General features: G+C 42.5%; 3 protein-coding genes across 9 annotated transcripts; all 3 read right to left on the bottom strand.

Annotated features, from left to right (window-relative positions):
• Nucleotides 1-362: 362 nt before the first annotated feature.
• Nucleotides 363-3,788, bottom strand: LOC124015524 (THO complex subunit 4-like). The gene is made up of 6 exons (XM_046330790.1): nt 3,407-3,788; nt 1,823-1,978; nt 1,555-1,702; nt 1,091-1,157; nt 828-999; nt 363-667 (listed from the first exon to the last, which is right to left on the bottom strand). The coding sequence occupies exons 1-6, from the start codon at nt 3,650-3,652 to the stop codon at nt 653-655; spliced, it is 804 nt and encodes a 267-aa protein (XP_046186746.1). The 5' UTR covers nt 3,653-3,788; the 3' UTR covers nt 363-652.
• Nucleotides 3,789-5,851: 2,063 nt separating this feature from the next.
• On the bottom strand, nt 5,852-11,213 carry LOC124016280 (mapk-regulated corepressor-interacting protein 1). Of its 5 annotated transcripts, XM_046331826.1 has the most exons (5): nt 8,390-9,074; nt 7,616-7,722; nt 7,294-7,412; nt 6,989-7,093; nt 5,852-6,884 (listed from the first exon to the last, which is right to left on the bottom strand). In XM_046331826.1, exons 2-5 carry the CDS (start codon nt 7,618-7,620, stop codon nt 6,820-6,822), a joined length of 294 nt encoding a protein of 97 aa, XP_046187782.1. In that variant the 5' UTR covers nt 7,621-7,722; nt 8,390-9,074; the 3' UTR covers nt 5,852-6,819. The 5 variants fall into 5 exon arrangements, with proteins under 5 accessions (XP_046187782.1, XP_046187785.1, XP_046187784.1 ...); XM_046331829.1 differs by lacking the exons at nt 7,616-7,722; nt 8,390-9,074 and adding an exon at nt 11,171-11,213; XM_046331828.1 differs by lacking the exon at nt 7,616-7,722 and having other exon boundaries at nt 8,390-9,076.
• Nucleotides 11,214-16,514: 5,301 nt separating this feature from the next.
• On the bottom strand, nt 16,515-19,358 carry LOC124016026 (protein phosphatase 1 regulatory subunit 27-like). 3 transcript variants are annotated; one of them, XM_046331545.1, is made up of 4 exons: nt 18,962-19,358; nt 18,491-18,575; nt 17,963-18,113; nt 16,515-17,677 (listed from the first exon to the last, which is right to left on the bottom strand). In XM_046331545.1, the coding sequence occupies exons 2-4, from the start codon at nt 18,552-18,554 to the stop codon at nt 17,557-17,559; spliced, it is 336 nt and encodes a 111-aa protein (XP_046187501.1). In that variant the 5' UTR covers nt 18,555-18,575; nt 18,962-19,358; the 3' UTR covers nt 16,515-17,556. The 3 variants fall into 3 exon arrangements, with proteins under 3 accessions (XP_046187501.1, XP_046187499.1, XP_046187500.1); XM_046331543.1 differs by having other exon boundaries at nt 18,491-19,358; XM_046331544.1 differs by having other exon boundaries at nt 16,515-17,653; nt 18,491-19,358.
• Nucleotides 19,359-20,013: the final 655 nt, after the last annotated feature.

Here is a 20,013-nt window from a genome sequence, read left to right as displayed (position 1 = left end):
TTATTTTTGCTCCATGCACACAGACCAGACATGCACTTCTGCTGTTTATCATATACCCTGATGCCTAATCACCTTAACTCTACCACAAATATCTAATTCCCTGCACATTGTAAATATAGTATTGGCACTAGCCCTGTAGAAAGCTTAACTTTGTGTGCTTATATCTTTGTTGCACTTTATAGTACTACCGATATTGATCACTGCATTGTTGTGAACGAGCAATCAAGTTGTATTTAAATTGTCACATACTTTGTAAACATGAAACCCTTACTTGCAGGCCTCCCAACAATTCAAGTGATTTCTCTGTACTTGTGCACGTGACAACAACTACAAAAAAATAATAATAATCAGTCAGAGTATGGTTAATTTGTACTGCAGGGTTTATTACAATGATCTACGGGGAAAGGAATCAGAGCAGCAAGGAAAGCCCCACTCACCCCCTTAAACCTACAGTCAAAACCAATATTTTTTTCCAAAAAACAAAAATTGGTAAAAAAAGAACACATCGGAGAATTTAAAAGGATTGATACAAATTTAAATCACACCAGAAGACATCCAAGTGTAAAATGTCCTGCATCTTCAACGCTGTAACAGCGACTGTCCTCATGTTCAGCCTGGAGAGTAATGCAGCCTGGAGGATTCACCTAGGCTCTTAGCTTGTTTCCATCTGAGGTGGGTGGAGGAAACGCATCAGATAAAACACATGCTACCATAGTAGGCCTGTCCCATTATTCATTTCCAACGCTATATACATGTGGGACAAATGTTTTTTTTAAACTTCCTACAACACTTCATAACCCCTTTCTCATTTTCAAACCGAGACTCACCCTGGCATTGTAGGCATCTAGCTGAGCATCCAGCTCTTCAGCGGAAAGTGGCTTAGTGCTTCCCCCGCGGCCACCTCGGCCCCTGCCTCCTCCACGACCTGCTCCACGTCCTCTCTGCATCCCTCTAAACCCACCACCACGACCCCTGTTCATGCCACCTCCTCGGTTCATACTGTAGAACATCTGAACATTAGCACCTTCCATTCATGACACTTATCATTGGCTCAGGTTGTTTTGGAAAACAGCTCAATCTTAACACTTACCCCTGCATGGGTGGTCGTCTTTGTGTGTCGATCTGTGATGTGACAAGTTGTATGTTCATGGGACGCCCTGCAAGAGAAAGTATTCAGGTTATCACCAGCAAGAGTAGTGTGCTGAAGAAACATCCGTATGGCGCTGTAGTTCTTTGCATCAGTGTCGACTCCAGTGGTGTGGTTATTTGTTTAAAATTGTTATTTAAAACGCCATGAGTTGGCTTTGATGAGTTAAATGTCCATTTTCTGTAAGAGAACTAGTAAAACAAGCTAACTACTTGGCCTGAACATGGATGGCAACGATCTAAGCACACATTTTGAAAGTTTTAACCTTCAGCAACTTGAAGGTTGGATGAATATACAGTGTCAGCATGGTGAAAGACACCTCAACAGCACAAAACAATTAAATGTTTCAGCAAGGTACAAATGACATAGTATTTGTGGCAATTGTCAAAGCCAAATGAGAAACCTACCATCAAGTGGTACACCGTTGTACTGTTTCATAGCTTTTAGAGCATCTGCCTTCCTCTCAAAGTGGACATCTGCAGTGCCTAAGCTCCTGCCCGACCGGTCATAGTGAACAGCTGCCTTCTTCAGTGTACCAAACTCCGCAAAGAGCTCCTGCAGTGAGAGAAACCATGTATTGTGATTATAAATGATTTCAAGTGCCATTTTGGAAATGCTAAGCCAAGGTATATAAGCCATTTCTAAAGAGTTAACCAACTCAAAAATAAAATGTACCTGAATATCTGCGTCTGACACTCCAAAGTCGAGATTGGAGACAAGAAGCTTCCCTCCGGTTTCCACACCAGCGCCACCCCCGCCGCCCCCAACACTGGCATTGAAGCCATGATTGCCGTACATGTCGTGTTGCCATTTATCAGGAATCTGCTTGGGCTGCAACAGATGAAAGAGAACGAACCTGCTGACTTCAGGCTCCCCTGTCTCTGCCAATCACAGAGTCCAGTCCACACACCTGGGTAGGTGCTGGGGAGACCAGGGAATACACAGCCAACAGGGCCAGGTGGTTGGCACACTGCTACCCCATGGAGAATCCCAGCATTCCCTGCCCAGTGCCCACCCAATCACCACAAGCAAGTAAACCAGTTCAAAAACAGGACACATGGCAACATATCAATTCTAGACACTAGACCAAGTTTACAGGTCTTAAAGCAGTTTACTAAAACGGAAGGGACCTACTAAAAAATGAAACATTTCCCATAATATAATGAAGTGTGCATTAATGTCTGAGGCTATTTTCATCAACATTTAGCAGCGAACAAGTCAATAATAACAGTACACGTTTACTCGCTATCATCTGCACTCTGCTCCCACCCCCTTGTTGGCTAACTAGGCTAGCAATGTCGCCCACTGTTCTCTTGCCATCTGCTCCTCCACCAAAGGCTCTCCAGGCGGCCATCCTCCAGCGAGAGTAGTATGCTGAAGAAAGTCATCCATCCGTATGGCGCTGTAGTACTTTGCATCAGTGTCGACTCCAGCTGTGGTTATTAGCTTAAATTGTTCTTTAAAGCCATGAGTTGGCTTTGATGAGTTAAGTGTCCATTGTCTGAAAGAGACAATTGCAAAATAAAGTACGCCAACTACCTGGCCTGAACATGGATGTCAACCATCTGAGCGTCCATTTTGAAACCACGCCATTTTGATTGAGTTGTGACGAGTAACATTACTAGAAATGTAGAGATAAAAATATGTATGTAATAAGAGGGTGAAAAGTCCACTGCTACATCCATAAAGGACACCGTTCTGTGTTGATATGGTGCTGCTCAAAGGGGATTGTGTTAACCCGCCTGCCACTCCCAAACAAAAGGATAGGAGTGCAGGATGAAACGCCAAAAGTTGCCTCTGCTACAAAAAAAATCATCCAAATGCAACGACATTCTTCGATGCAGTGCCGTTCGGTGGTCCAACAAGTGACTTTCTGGGTCGAAAGAGACTGCGACAGACCATGAAATAAATATTTCATTGATTGAAGATGCTGAATTCAAAATGGCGCCGTCTGGGCCTTGTAGGTTAGCAGCTTTTCCAGAGTTAGCAACTAGCTAACCTGCTCCAAAAGCTTACTCAAAAAAGTGGTAACAGGCATGGGTTTGGGTGGACAAGGATACATTTATGTGCATTATATCTCCATGCAATTTAAAGGGTTTCCCTTGGTTAATTTGAGAGAAATTCGATTAGCTAGCTAAGTGCCTCTCGACTAGCAAGCTAGCCATTGATTGCATTGGGAGCAGCTAGCAAGCCTGAAGATTAGGACGTCGCGCAGGCATTTTTCCTTTTTCGCAGCCCATTCCTCTAAATTTCTCATACCCTGCTGTATGGCGTAGGTCTTGCTCTGCCACGGCTCAGGTTCGGTCGGTTCCTCATGGGGCCCGATCCTCCACCTCGGCCCCCAAAGCCTCCACCAGCTGCTCCACGGCCAACACCACCACCTCGGCCCACGCCAGAGCCTCCCCGGCCACGGCCTCTTCCACCACCACGGCCTCCTGCGCCCCCTCTCTGCTGCCTGTTCTGCTTGATGATGTCGTCTAGAGACATATCCATCTTATCGGACATTATGCAGTTTCAATTACGTGAAGAACTGTTAGCGAACTAAAAACTAGCCTGACTGATCCCTGCCTTGAGTATTTTTAAAAACTTGGCAATCACCCGGCGGTACTACTCAGCTGCGTGAGGAAAAAAAAACCCGCTAAAATGGAGCGCAAGCTGTCTTTATAGCCACGAGCCCTCGTTACGTGAGGACGGATGACGCTGTCAGTGTCAGCTTGTTGTGCGCCGCCCCTTCCGCAGTTTTACTCAGGTTATGCTGTTAAAATCAAGAAGGGACCATTTGAAATTGATCCCTTGAGTCATATCACTACAAAGACCTGTGCTGCTATAATCAGTGCAGCAGCGCAATGGTCTCGAATCTACTGTACTGCTGGTTATACAAAAATAGATAGATCTGACATATTTCTTGATAGTTGGTGCAATTCGGCTTGGCCCCTCAGCCATCCGAGACATGGCCTGGTCACCCCTCTACCATCTAGAAGGCCGAGACAGTACAGATGCATCAAAGCCGGGACCGAGAGACTTTAAAACAGCTTCTATCTCCATGCCATCAGACTGTTAAATAGTCACCACTAGCCGGCTTCTATAAGTACCTAGGTGTCTGGCTAGACTGTAAAACTCTCATTCCAGGCTCATATCAAACATCTCCTATCCAAAATCAAATATACAGTCGGCTTTCTATTTCGCAACAAAGCCTCCTTCACTCACGCCGCCAAACTTACCCTAGTAAAACTGACTATCCTACCGATCCTTGACTTCGGCGATGTCATCTACAAAATAGCTTCCAATACTCTACTCAACAAACTAGATGCAGTTTATCACAGTGCCATCCGTTTTGTTATTGACTTGTTAATTGTTTATTCCATGTGTAACTCTGTGTTGTCTGTTCACACTGCTATGCTTTATCTTGGCCAGGTCGCAGTTGCAAATGAGAACCTGTTCTCAACTAGCCTACCTGGTTAAATAAAGGTGAAATAAAATAAAAAATAAAAAGGTCTCAGAGCAAGTGACGTAACCGATTGAAACGCTATTTAGCGCACACCGCTAACTAAGCTAGCCGTTTCACATCCGTTACATTAGGTATACTGCAATGTTGAAACTAGAAATATAAGCGCTTAGCTGCACTTGCGATTTTATTTTACGTTTATTTTACCAGCATGCGATAACATCTGCAAAATGTGTATGCGACCAATTACATTTGATTTGATATAAGATTCCTGAGACAAATGTGTAAATAAATGTGTTGTGTTAATACCATGGCCTACACCAACTGTATCCACATGTGAACTTTGTCAACACAGATGCATCAACACCTATATCTGGGGCGCAGAATCACAAAATTTCGTTACAATCATGGCTGCATGATATATTATATCTTCTTGTACTTGTTTGCACTACTAATAGGTTTACCATTATGGAGTAATTCTCTGCTAACTTTTGTGAATACTGGCTGAGCCCTGTTGTTATAACTGCTTTCAGACCATAACCGAGCACTTCATGATTCCCTCTGTTATATGAAGGAACTAGATCAGAGAAAGAAATATGGCTGACTATACATACAATGAAAATAAACACATGTAAAGTGTTGGTCCCATGTTTTCCATATGCACAAAAAGCTTATTTCTCTCAAATTTTGTGTACAAATTTGTTTACATCCCTGTTAGTGAGCATTTCTCCTTTGCCAAGAAAATCCATCCACCTGACAGGTGTGGCATATCATGAAGCTGATTAAACAGCATGATTATTACACAGGTGCGCCTTGTGCTAGGGACAATAAAAGGCCACTAATTTGTCACACAACACAATGCCTCAAGCTTTTAGGGAGAGTGCAATAGTCATGCTGACTGCAGGAATGTCAACCAGCGCTGTTGCCAGGTAATTTTATGTTAATTTCTACACAAGGTGCCTCGAACATTGTTTTAGAGAATATGGCAGACCACATCTAACCACGTCAGCCCAGGACCTCAACATCCGGCTTCTTCACCTGCGGGATCGTATGAGGGGGGTGTGGAGAGGTTGCTGAGGAGTATTTCTATCTGTAATAAAAACCCTTTTGTGGGGAAAAACTTAGTGGGTGGGCTTATGCCCGCCAAGGCCCATCCATGGTTGTATTCCGGCCCAGTCATGTGAAATCCATAGATTAGGGCCTAATGAATTCATTTAAGTTGACTGATTGCCTTATATGAAATGCATTCAGTAAAATCGTTGAAATTGTTGCATGTCGCAATTATATTTTTGTTCAGTAGCCTATTACACTGTTTTCAGTACCAATGCACAAACAAAACAAAGAGCATGAGACAACAATCATTTACCATCATACTGTAGGTTATGTGATGTTTGTACATACATCATTGGGGAGTATATAGGTAACACATCCAAAAAGTAAATTTAGGTCAGAACATCTATGACCAATGCATTGAGAGTGAAATACTGTAAAAGTATTTTATTCAAAAAAAAATTTCAAGGCTGGGAAGTCAATGTGGCGATGTCTACTTGAAGTCCATTTTAGGGGCATGAATTTATATGAAAAAATGTTGGCATTTATCCTAAAGAATTTTTGGCTTCCAAAACTCAGCCGTACAATCAGTTTCCATTCCAAATATATCTACAATTCAACTATCTTCCAAAAAAAGAATGTCAGCCCTTCAGCGTTATCCTTTGTAGATTGAAAAGAAAACTCAATATTTAAGACTGCAGTCCTTTAAAGTGTCCCATGAAGAATTTTTACACCATCTGTACTTCGGCATCAGGATGTCAGCATATTTCATTGAAACTCTGCATCAATCACATTCACATTAAAAAAAGAGTGAAAATGAAAAATTCATGGCTGTAAAACCAAGAACCGTAAGAGAGAATCCCTGGAAATCAAATGCCAGCTTTCTTGCATTCCACGTCAACCAGATGAGAGGTAGGGTAAGAAAATATTGAGCCTGGACAGAGAAAGAGGAGGGGGGGGGGGACTGGGGTGGATAAGGAACTCCAAAATTGTTGTGGTTGTTAGGACATCAGCCCACTGCTGTTGAATGGGCAAGCTGTTAGTCCAGGTGGGCAGACAGAGGACCGGAATTCTGGGCAGGAATGGCCAAAAGGTTAACTTGCTGGCTGACAGAGGAAGAGAAAGTTCTCAAGGATAATTGGTGCAGAAAAAAAGCTGTTGACTATAAAGAGAAAGACTAGGACTTCTTGGAGTCCTGTGTGTTGCGTTTCTTGAGGTCACTCAGGTCAACTGGTGTGAAAGCTGCAAGAAAGGATAAAAACAACATTACTACTCCGTCTTTTTGACAAATCTAGTAAATAGCCTGTTTAAATGACAAACATACTCAGATCCATCAAGTCACTTACAATTTAAGTTGGGATTAGGGTTCTTTTCCACATACTCCTGTGGTCCACGGTCTTTGCGTTCGCTGCTCTGTGGTGACCGGATGTCTCTGAGCACACACTGCCAGGCTGTAAAGAAGCATACACATGCCAGCTTTCAACCATCTCCTTACATACCACATTTAATCCAAATGGCTCATCTGAGCTCAGTGGTACAGGGGCTCTGTAAGGAGCTATGGCTCATGTTGATGGCCAACATATAAGCCTACTCAGGTGAGAGACGTTAAGGGCTAGTTTTGTAAGAGATCGGCCTTCTGAGGCAGACTCACTGTCGTGGATGAAACGCACATTCTCCTCATGCGCTGGAGTGAAGAGCTCCCCACTGTTCGTAGGAGACCGAGGGCTGGAAGTCCGCTTGTAGTTGTTCACCATCCTGGGAGCAGATGAGCTATAAAGCAGCAAAGATACAAATAAAAAACAAATAAAAAACAAACAGCAAAACAGCAAGAAAGAATGAAAACACAGAACAGACAGGCTGGAAAACAACATACATTTTTCTGGCATACATGCAGTATACCTGATTCTACAAGATACAGCTTGATATAGTTACCACACAACACAACCATAACAGGTAAACAACTCTCTTCCAACCTCATTCTGTGTGCAGTCTGTCTCTTGCTCCCTTCTAATGAATAATTGGGGGGGTGGGGGGGAAGGGGTTGAGAGAGTATGAACCTTCCTGATCCTCTGTTGGATAGCTAGTGGTGGAAACAAGGCGTGACATGATTCATTCTAAATAAAGACACCAATCACAAACAATAGAGGAATGTTGACATTTGAAAGCTAGCTAGCTAAAAACAGACTGCAAAATATAGTTACTTAACTACACAGCCAGAAAGCTACATTGGATGCCACACTACCGGCATTAGCTTGCTTATTGATGTTACTTATGCTTCAATGTTTACATGTTTGTATCTGACACTTAACGTTACACAAGCGAGCTAGCTAACATTAGCTAAGACAGCTAACAATAAATTATACTAGCCAACTCATATTGACCAGCGACTCGTAAAATATGAAGCACCTAGCTTGCTAACTAACGTTACCCAATATCGTATATTTTAAATTGACATTTTTGTTGGATTAGAAATTAGCTTGCGGTTGAAGTACTGGCTGACAGATAAAGGATAACGTTAGCTAACTATCAAGCTAACGTTATGGTACCGAATAAGCTATCTAGCGAATGTTTGCTACACGTTATCAACATCTAATATTATTAGCTAATCCATTTAACTTTATCTAGCTGAATATATCCAGACAATAGTACAAATTAAATGTTTCCAACAGCAGTGGCATATTAATTTAGAACGCTATAGCCATCTTGAAATAATCCAAAAATTACCAAGATGTAAACTGTTTACAAACCTGTCTTTAGATCCGGCTTCCTTTCGCTTTCTTTATTCAGCCAACAAGATGTAACTAGCGTTAGCGAGCTAGGCCTCCCATCGGCTAAAACGGTTGCCAATGCCAACCAATCATTTCTGGGCAAGTAATTTAAAACGGAAGTAAACCAAACTTAATAGGTTTGTTGGTTCAAATTAATGTTAAAATCCCAAAGTGATGCTTCTATGAATGCCTTCTCTCCAACATTTACCCTCTCTGATCGGGTCTTTTTGGTACTTGTTTAAATAAAACAGACCATAGACCAGCTTGAGAAGAAGTTAGAAAAAGCATTGGCTAAAAATACCCTTACCTGAGTTTATAGGCCCTAAAAAAATACACACTAGCAATTAAAAATCATCATCATAATGCACCTTAGTTATTAAAAATATCACCAAGCCCTAGTCAGACCACTACTGTTCCAGCTGGCTTATATGCGTTATTAGGTAGGTAATGTTAAATGTAGCACAGATAATTTTCGACCAACTTGATGATGCTTCCTCAGTTCCCGACTTGGAAGAACGCATTTAATCTAAATGTCCATGTCTAGTTGCCGGGGGGTTCGTTTAAATTTAGAAATTGCTCCAATATTAAATTAAATACTTTTTTTTGGGCTCCATGAAGTAATCAAAAGAATGTGTACACCACCATCTTGTTGAAAATATATCATCATTATTGAGAAATGTGTGTTGCTTTTTTCTTCTTCGTGTGGTTTTCCGGCAGACTAGACACGTGGTTGCGTATTGCTGCCTTTCACAGTTTGGAAAGTACATTTCACATTTGTTCACAATAAAAGGAAAATGAGACGCCATGTAACCCTGTAGTGGCCTACTACTCAAATCAAATATTATTTGTCACATGCTTCGTAGACTAACAGTGAACTGCTTACATTTATGGGTCCTTATCCAACAATGAAGAGTTAACGATAACAAGTAAAAAATAGCATGTCAATATCAAATCAAATGTATTTATATAGCCCTTCGTACATCAGCTGATATCTCAAAGTGCTGTACAGAAACCCAGCCTAAAACCCCAAACAGCAAGCAATGCAGGTGTAGAAGCATGGTGGCTAGGAAAAACTCCCTAGAAAGCCCAAAACCTAGGAAGAAACCTAGAGAGGAACCAGGCTATGTGGGGTGGCCAGTCCTCTTCTGGCTGTGCCGGGTAGAGATTATAACAGAACATGGCCAAGATGTTCAAATGTTCATAAATGACCAGCATGGTTGAATAATAATAAGACAGAACAGTTGAAACTGGAGCAGCAGCACGGCCAGGTGGACTGGGGACAGCAAGGAGTCATCATGTCAGGTAGTCCTGGGGCATGGTCCTAGGGCTCAGGTCCTCCGAGAGAGAGAGAAAGAAAGAGAGAAGGAGAGAATTAGAGAACGCACACTTAGATTCACACAGGACACCGAATAGGACAGGAGAAGTACTCCAGATATAACAAACTGACCCTAGCCCCCCGACACAAACTACTGCAGCATAAATACTGGAGGCTAGGACAGGAGGGGTCAGGAGACACTGTGGCCCCATCCGAGGACACCCCCGGACAGGGCCAAACAGGAAGGATATAACCCCACCCACTTTGCCAAAGCACAGCCCCCACACCACTAGAGGGATATCTTCAACCACCAACTTACCATCCTGAGACAAGGCTGAGTATAGCCCACAAAAATCTCCGCCATGGCACAACCCAAGGGGGGGCGCCAACCCAGACAGGATGACCACATCAGTGAATCAACCCACTCAGGTGACGCACCCCTTCCAGGGACGGCATGAGAGAGACCCAGCAAGCCAGTGACTCAGCCCCTGTAATAGGGTTAGAGGCAGAGAATCCCAGTGGAAACAGGGGAACCGGCCAGGCAGAGACAGCAAGGGCGGTTCGTTGCTCCAGAGCCTTTCCGTTCACCTTCCCACTCCTGGGCCAGACTACACTCAATCATATGACCCACTGAAGAGATGAGGCTTCAGTAAAGACTTAAAGGTTGAGACCGAGTTTGCGTCTCTGACATGGGTAGGCAGACCGTTCCATAAAAATGGAGCTCTATAGAAGAAAGCCCTGCCTCCAGCTGTTTGCTTAGAAATTCTAGGGACAATTAGGAGGCCTGCGTCTTGTGACCGTAGCGTACGTGTAGTTATGTACGGCAGGACCAAATCAGAAAGATAGGTAGGGGCAAGACCATGTAATGCTTTGTAGGTTAGCAGTAAAACCTTGAAATCAGCCCTTGCTTTGACAGGAAGCCTGTGTAGAGGCTAGCACTGGAGTAATATGATCACATTTTTTGGTTCTAGTCAGGATTCTAGCAGCCGTATTTAGCACTAACTGAAGTTTATTTAGTGCTTTATCCGGGTAGCCGGAAAGTAGAGCATTGCAGTAGTCTAACCTAGAAGTGACAAAAGCATGGATACATTTTACTGCATAATTTTTGGACAGAAAGTTTCTGATTTTTGCAATGTTACGTAGATGGAAAAAAGCTGTCCTTGAAATGGTCTTGACATGTTCTTCAAGAGAGAGATCAGGGTCCAGAGTAACGCCGATATAGAGCCCCACACCATTTCCCTGCTTGACGCTAGGTTTTATGGGTATTATGACACCTCCACTGTGGGGCTCAAAGCAGTGTTGCCAATTTAGCGACGTTGTCGCTATATTTAGCGAGTATTCAGACCCATCTAGCACACATTTTCAAAAAAGCGACTAGCGACAAATCTAGCGACTTTTTCTGGTGTTATTGGAGACTCTGACGTGAAAGCACGTATTGTTCTTACTCTTCTCAACGAGCAGCGGGTGCTGCCGTGAGCCCCAGTCCCAAATCACTCACAGGCAGCCCAGTCCTCGTGCAGCAGTCTCTCCCAGCTGCAGTCAGCGCCCCTCTGCATCCAGACTGCAAATGAACCAAGCGTGCAGGAAATCGCCGCTGGCTGATCCCGCCCTGACTTACATTCAGGGCGGGATGAAAATGTAAAAAACTAAACAAAAAAAATCTAATAAAAACTAAGTAACTCTGCCAGAGTGTCTCTTTTGGGTCACTTTTGCCAGTCCCAAGCCCAGATAAAGAAGGAGGGTTGGAATTGTGACGTAAAAAAAAGAATCGCAGTTCATTTGTGGTTCTAAACATATTTAGGGTGTTTTTTACTCACTTTTTGTCTCTTTAACCTGCATGTCGTGATCGCGTTTGGTGTAGGGGGATAAAATAAATGTATGCACGATGGCGCACACACACAGCCGTTTTGGGTTCCGTGTTAGCCAAATACATTTAATCCTAGAAAGAATTCACTGTCTTGGGTCAGTTAAGATCACCACTTTATTTTAAGAATGTGAAATGTCAGAATAATAGTAGAGATAAGGATTTATTTAAGCTTTTATGTCTTTCATCACATTCCCAGTGGGTCAGAAGTTAACATTCATTAATTAGTATTTGGCATTTAAACATTAAACATTTGTTTCAGGTAGCCTTCCACAAGCTTTCCACAATAAATTGGGCAAATTATGGCCCATTCCTCCTGACAGAGCTGGTCAGGTTTGTAGGCCTCCTTGCTCACGGACGCTTTTTTAGTTCTGCCCACAAATGTTTTATGGGATTGAGGTCAGGGCTTTGTGATGGCCACTCCAATACCTCGACTTTGTTGTCCTTAAGCCATTTTGCCACAACTTTGGAAGTATGCTTGGGGTCGATGTCCATTTGGAAGACCCATTTGTGACCAAGCTTTAACTGACTGATGTCTTGAGATGTTGCTTCAATATATATCCACATAATTTTACTACCTCATGATGCCATCTATTTTGTAAAGTGCATCATGCCCTCCTGCAGCAAAGCACCCCCACAACATGATTGCTGCCACCCCCTGTGCTTCACGGTTGGGATCGTGTTCTTCGGTTTGCAAGCACCCCCTTATGGCCAAACAGTTCTATTTCAGACCAGAGGACATTTCTCCAAAAAGTACAATCTTTGTCCTCATGTGCAATTGTAAACCGTAGTCTGGCATTTTTGTGGCGGTTTTGGAGCAGTGACTTCTTCCATGCTGAGCAACTTTTCAGGTTATGTAGATAAAGGACTCATTTTACTGTGGATGTGGATACTTTTGTAACCGTTTCCTCCAGCATCTTCACAGGGTGCTTTGCTTTTGTTCTGGGATTGATTTGCACTTTTCGCACCAAAGTACATTCATCTCTAGGAGACAGAACGTGCGTCCTTCCTGAGCGGTATGACAGCTGCGTGGTCCCATGGTGTTTATACTTGCGTACTATTGTTTGTACAGACGAACGTGGTACCTTCAGGCGTTTGAAAATTGCTCCCAAGGATGAACCAGACTTGTGGAGGTCTACAATTGTTTTTGTGAGTTCTTGGCTGATTTCTTTTGATTTTCCCATGATGTCAAGCTAAGAGGCACTGAGTTTGAAGGTAGGCCTTAAAATACATCCACAGGTGCACCCCCAATTGACTCAAATAATGTAAATTAGCCTATCAGAAGCTTCTAAAGCCATGACATGATTTTCTGGAATTTTCCAAGCTGTTTAAAGGCACAGTCAACTTAGTGTATGTAAACTTCTGACCCACTGGAATTGTGATACAGTGAATTATACGTGAAATAATCTGTCTGTAAACAATTGTTGGAAAAATGACTTGTGTCATGCACACGGTAGATGTCCTAAACGACTTGCCAAAACTATAGTTTGTTAATTAATTAACTTCTTATGGCTGGGAGGCAGTATTGAGTAGCTTGGATGAATAAGGTGCCTAAAGTAACCGGCCTGCTCCTCAGTCTTAGTTGCTAATATATGCATATTCTAAAACGGTTTGAATTATGTCTGAACTCATATGGCAGGCAAAATCCGGAATTGAAATCAAAACAGGCAGTCAGAAATCTGAGCTTTGTATGTATTCACCAGAGTCCCCAATGAAATCCCCCTGAGATATTAATGATGTTGCACTGCCTAGAGGTTCCACTAGATGTCAACCATCAATAGAAATTATAATGACACTTCTATGGTGTTGTGGGTGTGAATGATAGCAGAATCAGTCAGGTGTCTGGCAATCAGCCATTTTCTGATCATGCTTATTCCTCATGGTAGTCACTTGTGTTCCATTGCTCAGGAAGACAAGAAGGAGTACTCAGGTTGGAACTTTATTGAAGCTATATGTTAAAAACATCCTAATGATTGATTCTGTACTTAGTTTGAAATGTTTCTTCGACCGGTAATATACTTTTTGAAGTTTTTGTCCGATATAACGCTGACCAGAATGAGCGTTTGGATATGTATACCAAACGCGCTCACAAAAGAAGGTATTTGGACATAAATAACGGACATTTTCGAACAAAACAAACATTTATTGTGGACCTGGGATTCCTGGAGTGCTTTCTGGTGTAGATCATCAAAGGTAAGGGAATATTTATCATGTAATTTCTTGTTTATGTTGACGTCAACATGGCGGCTATTGTGACAAATATTTCCGTAAAGTTTTTTTGAAATCAGACACAGCGGTTGCATTAAGGAGAGGTATATCTATAATTCCATGTGTATAACGTGTATTATCATCTACATTTATGATGAGTATTTCTGTTTAATTATGTGGCATTGCAAAATCACCTAATGTTTTTGGAACTAGTGAATGTAACGCGCCAATGTAAACTCATATTTTGCTAAATATGAACTTTATCAACCAAAACATACATGTATTGTGTAACATGAAGTCCTATTAGTGTCATCTGATGAAGATCATCAAAGGGTAGTGATTCATTTTATCTCTATTTTCTGCTTTTTGAAACTCCTCTCTTTGCCTGAAAAAAATGGCTGTGTTTTTCTGTGGCTATGTGGTGACCTAACATAATCGTTTGTGGTGCTTTTGCTGTAAAGCATATTTGAAATCGGACACCGTGGTGGGATTAACAAATGTTAATTATGAGATTTTTGATGTTTTGAAAATGGCGCCCTACACTTTGACTGGCTGTTGTCAAATCGCTTCCGTTAACGGGATTGCAGCCATAAGAAGTTTAACAAGAAATTTGTGGGGTGATTGAAAAAAAAGTTTAAATGACTCCAACCTAAGTGTATGTAAACTTCTGACTTCAACTGTATGTACTGTACATATAAGTAGGGTTAAAGTGACTAGGCAACAGCATAGATAATAGACTGTAGTAGCAGCGCATGTGGCATAGGAGTCTGGTTCACAATAATGTCAGAAACTGAGAAAATGGAATGCCATCAAACATATGGAAACACACTGCCGTCATGGATTCAAATCCTGCAGCACACGCAAGGTCCACCTGCTCAAACCAGCGCATGTCCAGGCCCATCTGAAGTTTGTCAATGAGCATCTGGATGATCCAAAGGAGGAATGGGAGAAGGTCATGTGGCCTGATGAGACAAAAATATAGCTTTTTGGTCTAAACTCCACTCGCCGTGTTTGGAGGAAGAAGAAGGATGAGTACAACCCCAAGAACACCATCCCAACCGTGAAGCATGGAGGTGGAAGCATCATTCTTTGGGGATGCTTTTCTGCAAAGGGAACAGGATGACTGCACCTTATTGAGGGGAGGATGGATGGGGCCATATATCGCGAGATCTTGGCCAACAACCTCCTTCCCTCAGTACGAGCATTGAAGATGGGTCGTGGCTCGGTCTTCCAGCATGACAATGACCTGAAACACACAGCCAGGGCAACTAAGGAGTGGCTCTGTAAGAAGCATCTCAAGGTCCTGGAGTGGCCTAGCCAGTCTCCAGACCTGAACCTAATAGAAAATCTTTGGAGGGAGCTGAAAGTCCGTATTGCCCAGTGACAGCCCCGAAACCTGAAGGATCTGGAGAAGGTCTGTATGGAGGAGTGGGCCAAAATCCCTGCTGCAGTGTGTGCAAACCTGGTCAAGAACTACAGGAAACGTATGATCTCTGTAATTGCAAACAAAGGTTTCTGTACCAAATATTATGGTCTGCTTTTCTGAGGTATCAAATACTTATGTCATGCAATAAAATGCTAATTAATTACTTAAAAATCATACAATGTGATTTTCTGGATTTTTGTTTTAGATTCTGTCTCTCACAGTTGAAGTGTACATATGATAAAAATTACAGACCTATCATGCTTTGTAAGTAGGAAACACTGACGATTTTGCAGGTTATCAAATACTTGTTCTCCCCACTGTATTTCAGGATCAATTTCAAGATCATTATCCGTCGACTGCTCAGGATCTTCAGGTGCGTAACATGCATTTTTCTCTACTGTACTTAACCTAAAGGAGAAAGTACTCAGCTTGTATTTCACCGTCAGTTCAGGTTTGCACCTCGCACCCTTCTTTCTGCCTCGCTTCCTCTCGCCATCCATCCTCTTGCTCGCCCAGTCCTCCGACAAAGGTGTATTACCGTGTTCAAACTTCTTCTTTGTCTTCATGTGGTTTTCCAGCAGAGTAGACGCTGTGTTGTGTATTGCTGCCTTTCGCAGGTCAGAGTGCAGATTGCACATTTTGGTCACAAACAAAAAAGGGAAAAGGGAATGGGAAAATCTTAAATTGCACCACCATCTAAACCTGAACATCTATACACTATCCCCCAAAACACACCACCCCATCTGACTACTTTGACCCTAAACGAAATAAATGTTTTCTCATTGGAAGAAACATGATGGAATTTTGTCATTAAAATTGTATGCTTGTATTATTATATACCTGTGTAATTGCATCATTCAAGTCACAAGTGTGTCCCGAAGTCGATTGGTTTATTGGGTCCCCTTGCCACTTTTGAAGTAACCCTCTGAATTTGATCAGTAACACATAAAATTGAGGGCTCTACAAATGAGTTAGTTGGTAGGGGCGAGGGCCTGGTTTGGGATTCACCGTACGACTTGAGGGTCGTTCAAGTGAAACTTCCAAGTCAGAACTCCACACTTCAGAGATTTCTGACAGCATGTGAACGCCACACTAAGCCTAAACATAAACCTCAGGTTGATATGAAATTACTGTTTAAAAACGTAAAAACGTTATTTTAATGAAATTATGTGAACTAGCAGCTCGTTACCCTTTTCCTCTAGGTGATCCTTATCATAACCTATAATAGGCTACGTAGAGTTTTCCATCAAGAGTCAATCAGTGAGATAGAAAAGAGTTGCGTCCTCACCAATTAATTTCATCAATATTTATAAAAAGCACCATTATGAAAATATTTTGTAAAAAAATAAGACGTTCATTGGTGAAATTCATTAGATTAGTTGAAATGGGCAGAATACCACTTACTCTTTCAGCAACACTGTTAACTATTTCAGAAAATAACAACTGCCAAGCATAATAGGAAAAATGCCAATACAGCAGCACCAGTGCGTGTATGGCATAGTAGCTATTTTCCAATGATCTCTGGCCTACCAAATGAAATGTCATTTTTGATGTGAATTGCTATTGACGCCCTCTCTCTGCCCAGCAGAGATGATACACACAACTTTTCCCAAGCCATAAACACACAGGCTAAATGCAGAGAACAATGCCAAATACAGTCTGTACTCTATCTGTATTTTGGAAGCAGTGAGTTGAAAATAGTCTCTGCCCATATGCAGGAACTATCCTCAATGCTGCGTAGTTTTGGAAAATTCAAGCAATGGACAGTCAGATTTTTATAAGATTGATCACAGAATTGGGCTGGATGATCTCATTGGGTAATCAGAATGAAGACATACCCTATTGATTCATTACACAGATTAAATAACTGTTTACTGTGGTGTGTCACACTGTATTTTTTGGTATGTGGTGCTACATGATCTGGGAAACTGAAAGCTGCTGGTGCTATGAACAGCCTGAGATGCTGTTTGTGACAACTAAAGTGACAAGACTGGTTTGCATGTTTTTGTGGAAAAGCATCAAACAAAAAGTAGCCAACTTCTTTTAAGCAAAGAATGAAAAAGCTACAAAAAATAACAACCTTTACAAAGTATTGTCCAACTTGATATACAAAACCGCTCCAAAAAGCATTGTGAGTCACAATTATGCATTTAGAAAACAATAGGCTACAAGTGCTCTGTAGCAGGAAAAGTGGCCTGGTCCTTTGTCCCAGATTTTCTCATTCTCTCTGGCTGGGCTTTTCCATTCCAAGAAGCTAGTCTCAGGACCAGGGTACACTATCCATCTGTCCACATCAAGCTCCTTCAGGTCCTGTTCTGTAGGTGGCTAGTGAGTTACACAGAGCCTGCCTCAAATAGATTGACCAGCTCCTTACAGTCTGGGTCAATAAGGTCCGCTGGCTTCTCCCCGTTCTCGTTCTCTGCAAATGCACTGGCACCAAGAGAGAGCAGATAGCTAAGGAGGGACAAAATACAGTGTTGTTCAGCACAAGTCACATTCAAACAAGGCGTCTTCATTGTCTATATTCACACTGGCTATGAAATGCTGCATATGTCTGGTTCAATCAGGTCACCGAGGTCAGTATGGTTCACTACCTGCCTTTTGTCAGAAGAGTTACTTCTGGAAGAGGCAGCAACGTTGCATGATAGATCAATTGAATGTTGTGTTTTGTGGTCTCCGTACTGTAGGGAAATATTTCTGTGGACGTTTTATGAGTTTGTGTTTCATTTGTACACCAACCTGGCGATTTCGGGGAAGCCATCACTGCAGGCCATGTGCAGCGGCGTCCAGCCGTCCTCATCTCTCTGGTGGACATCAGCTCCATATCTCACCAGCAGCTTCACGCAATCCAGGTTCCCTGTGAGTACGGCCTCATGGAGTGCTGCCATACCTGTACACAGAGCACCATACATGGGCACAGTCAGAAGAGGGCTCAGCTGCCCTGTACATACCCTTACACTGCTTTTCTGTCATTTCAACCCCTGCTTTTAACTTCAGAACTTTTCTGAACTTTCACTATGCATTTGTCAAACAATTATTTAGAGCCTTTATTCTTTTACTGGTTTAGAATATAAATAAATATTTGAGACCCTTTAACCTCTCAGTAGTTTTATATTTGTCAACACAATATCACTCCGAAAAATAAGCTGTTGTAGTTAGTGACTATATTTTTATGCAGACAGTTGTAGGTGCCATTGCCTGCTGTGGTAACTCCTGTCAATCTCTCAACACTTTCCCCTGTCTTTATGTATTTGTAGATTCACTCACCAGATGGGAACAGGGTATGCAGACGTACTTTCTTCGCTCTCATAAAGCGTCCAATCTGCTCCATCTCACCATGTCGGACAAGGTCCTGGAAGATAATGTCATTGGAGAAGTGTACAGCCCGGACTGGCTTGAGTGGTAGAGGTGCAGGAGTCTGCTGTGCAGGTATGTGTGCTGTGTGACGTGCAGCAGCACTGTAACGTGTTCCTTTGCTGTACGAAGGGGTGTAACTGGAACTGGTTTTGTGTGTAGGTGTGTAAAGTGATGGGGTGTAGCTTGTGGGGGTGTAGTGAGTTGAGCTGTACTTTGTTTGGGTATATGAAGTGGGTGTGTATTTGGTGGGGGTGTAGTGCGTCGGTGTGTAATTGGTGGGGGTGTAGTGCGTAGGTGTGTAATTGCTGGGGGTGTAATGCGTAGGTGTGTAATTGCTGGGGGTGTAGTGTGTTGGTGTGTACGTCATTGGTGTGTACTGACTATATCGCGTGGTGTACGATGACACTGGTAGCTGGTAGCTATACTTCATCCCTGCGGTCAACACGGTTCTTCCTCCCCCTATGCGCTCAGCCCAGGAGGAGGGGTGGGAGAAATCCAAGAAAACTTTGCAATCCAGGAAACTAATTCCTTTGTCCTTTTCACGCTTTATCCTCCTTGACTTTTTTCACTTCCTTCTGATCCTTGAGTTTCCAACCAGAGTAGCACCGCTACTCTCTCTGCAGAGTACCAAAACTTTCCCAAAGTCAATTCACACTGGCCAAACTTCCTCTTTTTATGTCTTTCTTTCCTTCTGGTTCTCTGGATTTCTCCCTCGTGCCTCCTGTCTTGTTTCTCCCGTCCTTTTGTATGTCACTACAGTTTCCTCTGGCTTTGTACAGGCTGGTGGTCTGATGGAGCAGGTGGGAGAGGGTCCCTATATACACTCTGGAGGGCTATTTTGGTGCCCGTCATCCCTCATATCGAGTGACTTTAGCTTGGAACGGAGTGGTCTCTGCCAGGCCAGGCTCCTCCCACTATGACCCCTGACACTGACACTGCCTCCACCCCTAACCCCATAGCACAAACACATTGGGGTCTTAATGGAGCTTGCCCAACATGTCTAATACCACATCACATCAAAATGTCCATGATCAACATCAGCAGAGGAACAAACTGTCATTAACAGTTGAGGGAAATGAAATGTTTACAGTTCAGTGTAGATGTGTTTTATGGCCCCTGGGTTCAGGTCAGGCAGCCTTTTTTGGAATTTCACAAGCGACAACACTGACACATGGTCATGGTGGTTAACAGTGTGAGAGTCACATGTCGAGTCACATGGCTTAAATGTGATTTTCAGAATTAGTTTGACATTTTGTTTTTGTTACTTTGGAATGGTTCAAGAACTCTCACCTCAAAACAACAAAAACCTGAATACTTGAACTATTTCAACAGAGGTAATGTACGAGAATTTAGGACACGTTATTTGACATTAAGAAAATAGCAGACAAACAAGGTCTTCAAAAGTTATTTTATTTGCAATGAAAGGATAACAT

Source organism: Oncorhynchus gorbuscha, linkage group LG26, assembly GCF_021184085.1.
Source record: "Oncorhynchus gorbuscha isolate QuinsamMale2020 ecotype Even-year linkage group LG26, OgorEven_v1.0, whole genome shotgun sequence".
NCBI lineage: Eukaryota > Metazoa > Chordata > Actinopteri > Salmoniformes > Salmonidae > Oncorhynchus > Oncorhynchus gorbuscha.
Note: the sequence above shows the minus strand (reverse complement) of the source record. Positions and strands in the feature narration are given on the sequence as shown.

Bases quoted from the DNA above. Each gene is read 5' to 3' on its own strand.
- LOC124015524 (XM_046330790.1), bottom strand. From the start codon at position 3,652: ATGTCCGATAAGATGGATATGTCTCTAGACGACATCATCAAGCAGAAC. The intron at 1,979-3,406 runs GTATGAGAAATT...CATCTGTTGCAG, and splicing joins GACCTACGCCATACAGCAGG to CCCAAGCAGATTCCTGATAA. The intron at 1,000-1,090 runs GTAAGTGTTAAG...GATGTTCTACAG, and splicing joins AGACGACCACCCATGCAGGG to TATGAACCGAGGAGGTGGCA.
- LOC124016280 (XM_046331825.1), bottom strand. From the start codon at position 7,528: ATGCCAGAAAAATGTATGTTGTTTTCCAGCCTGTCTGTTCTGTGTTTT. The intron at 7,094-7,293 runs GTGAGTCTGCCT...GCTTCTTTACAG, and splicing joins TGTGCGTTTCATCCACGACA to CCTGGCAGTGTGTGCTCAGA. The intron at 6,885-6,988 runs GTAAGTGACTTG...CCTTTCTTGCAG, and splicing joins CCCTAATCCCAACTTAAATT to CTTTCACACCAGTTGACCTG.
- LOC124016026 (XM_046331543.1), bottom strand. From the start codon at position 19,010: ATGAAGTATAGCTACCAGCTACCAGTGTCATCGTACACCACGCGATAT. The intron at 18,114-18,490 runs GTGAGTGAATCT...CTCTGTGTACAG, and splicing joins GCATACCCTGTTCCCATCTG to GTATGGCAGCACTCCATGAG. The intron at 17,678-17,962 runs GTTGGTGTACAA...GTCCCTCCTTAG, and splicing joins GGCTTCCCCGAAATCGCCAG to CTATCTGCTCTCTCTTGGTG.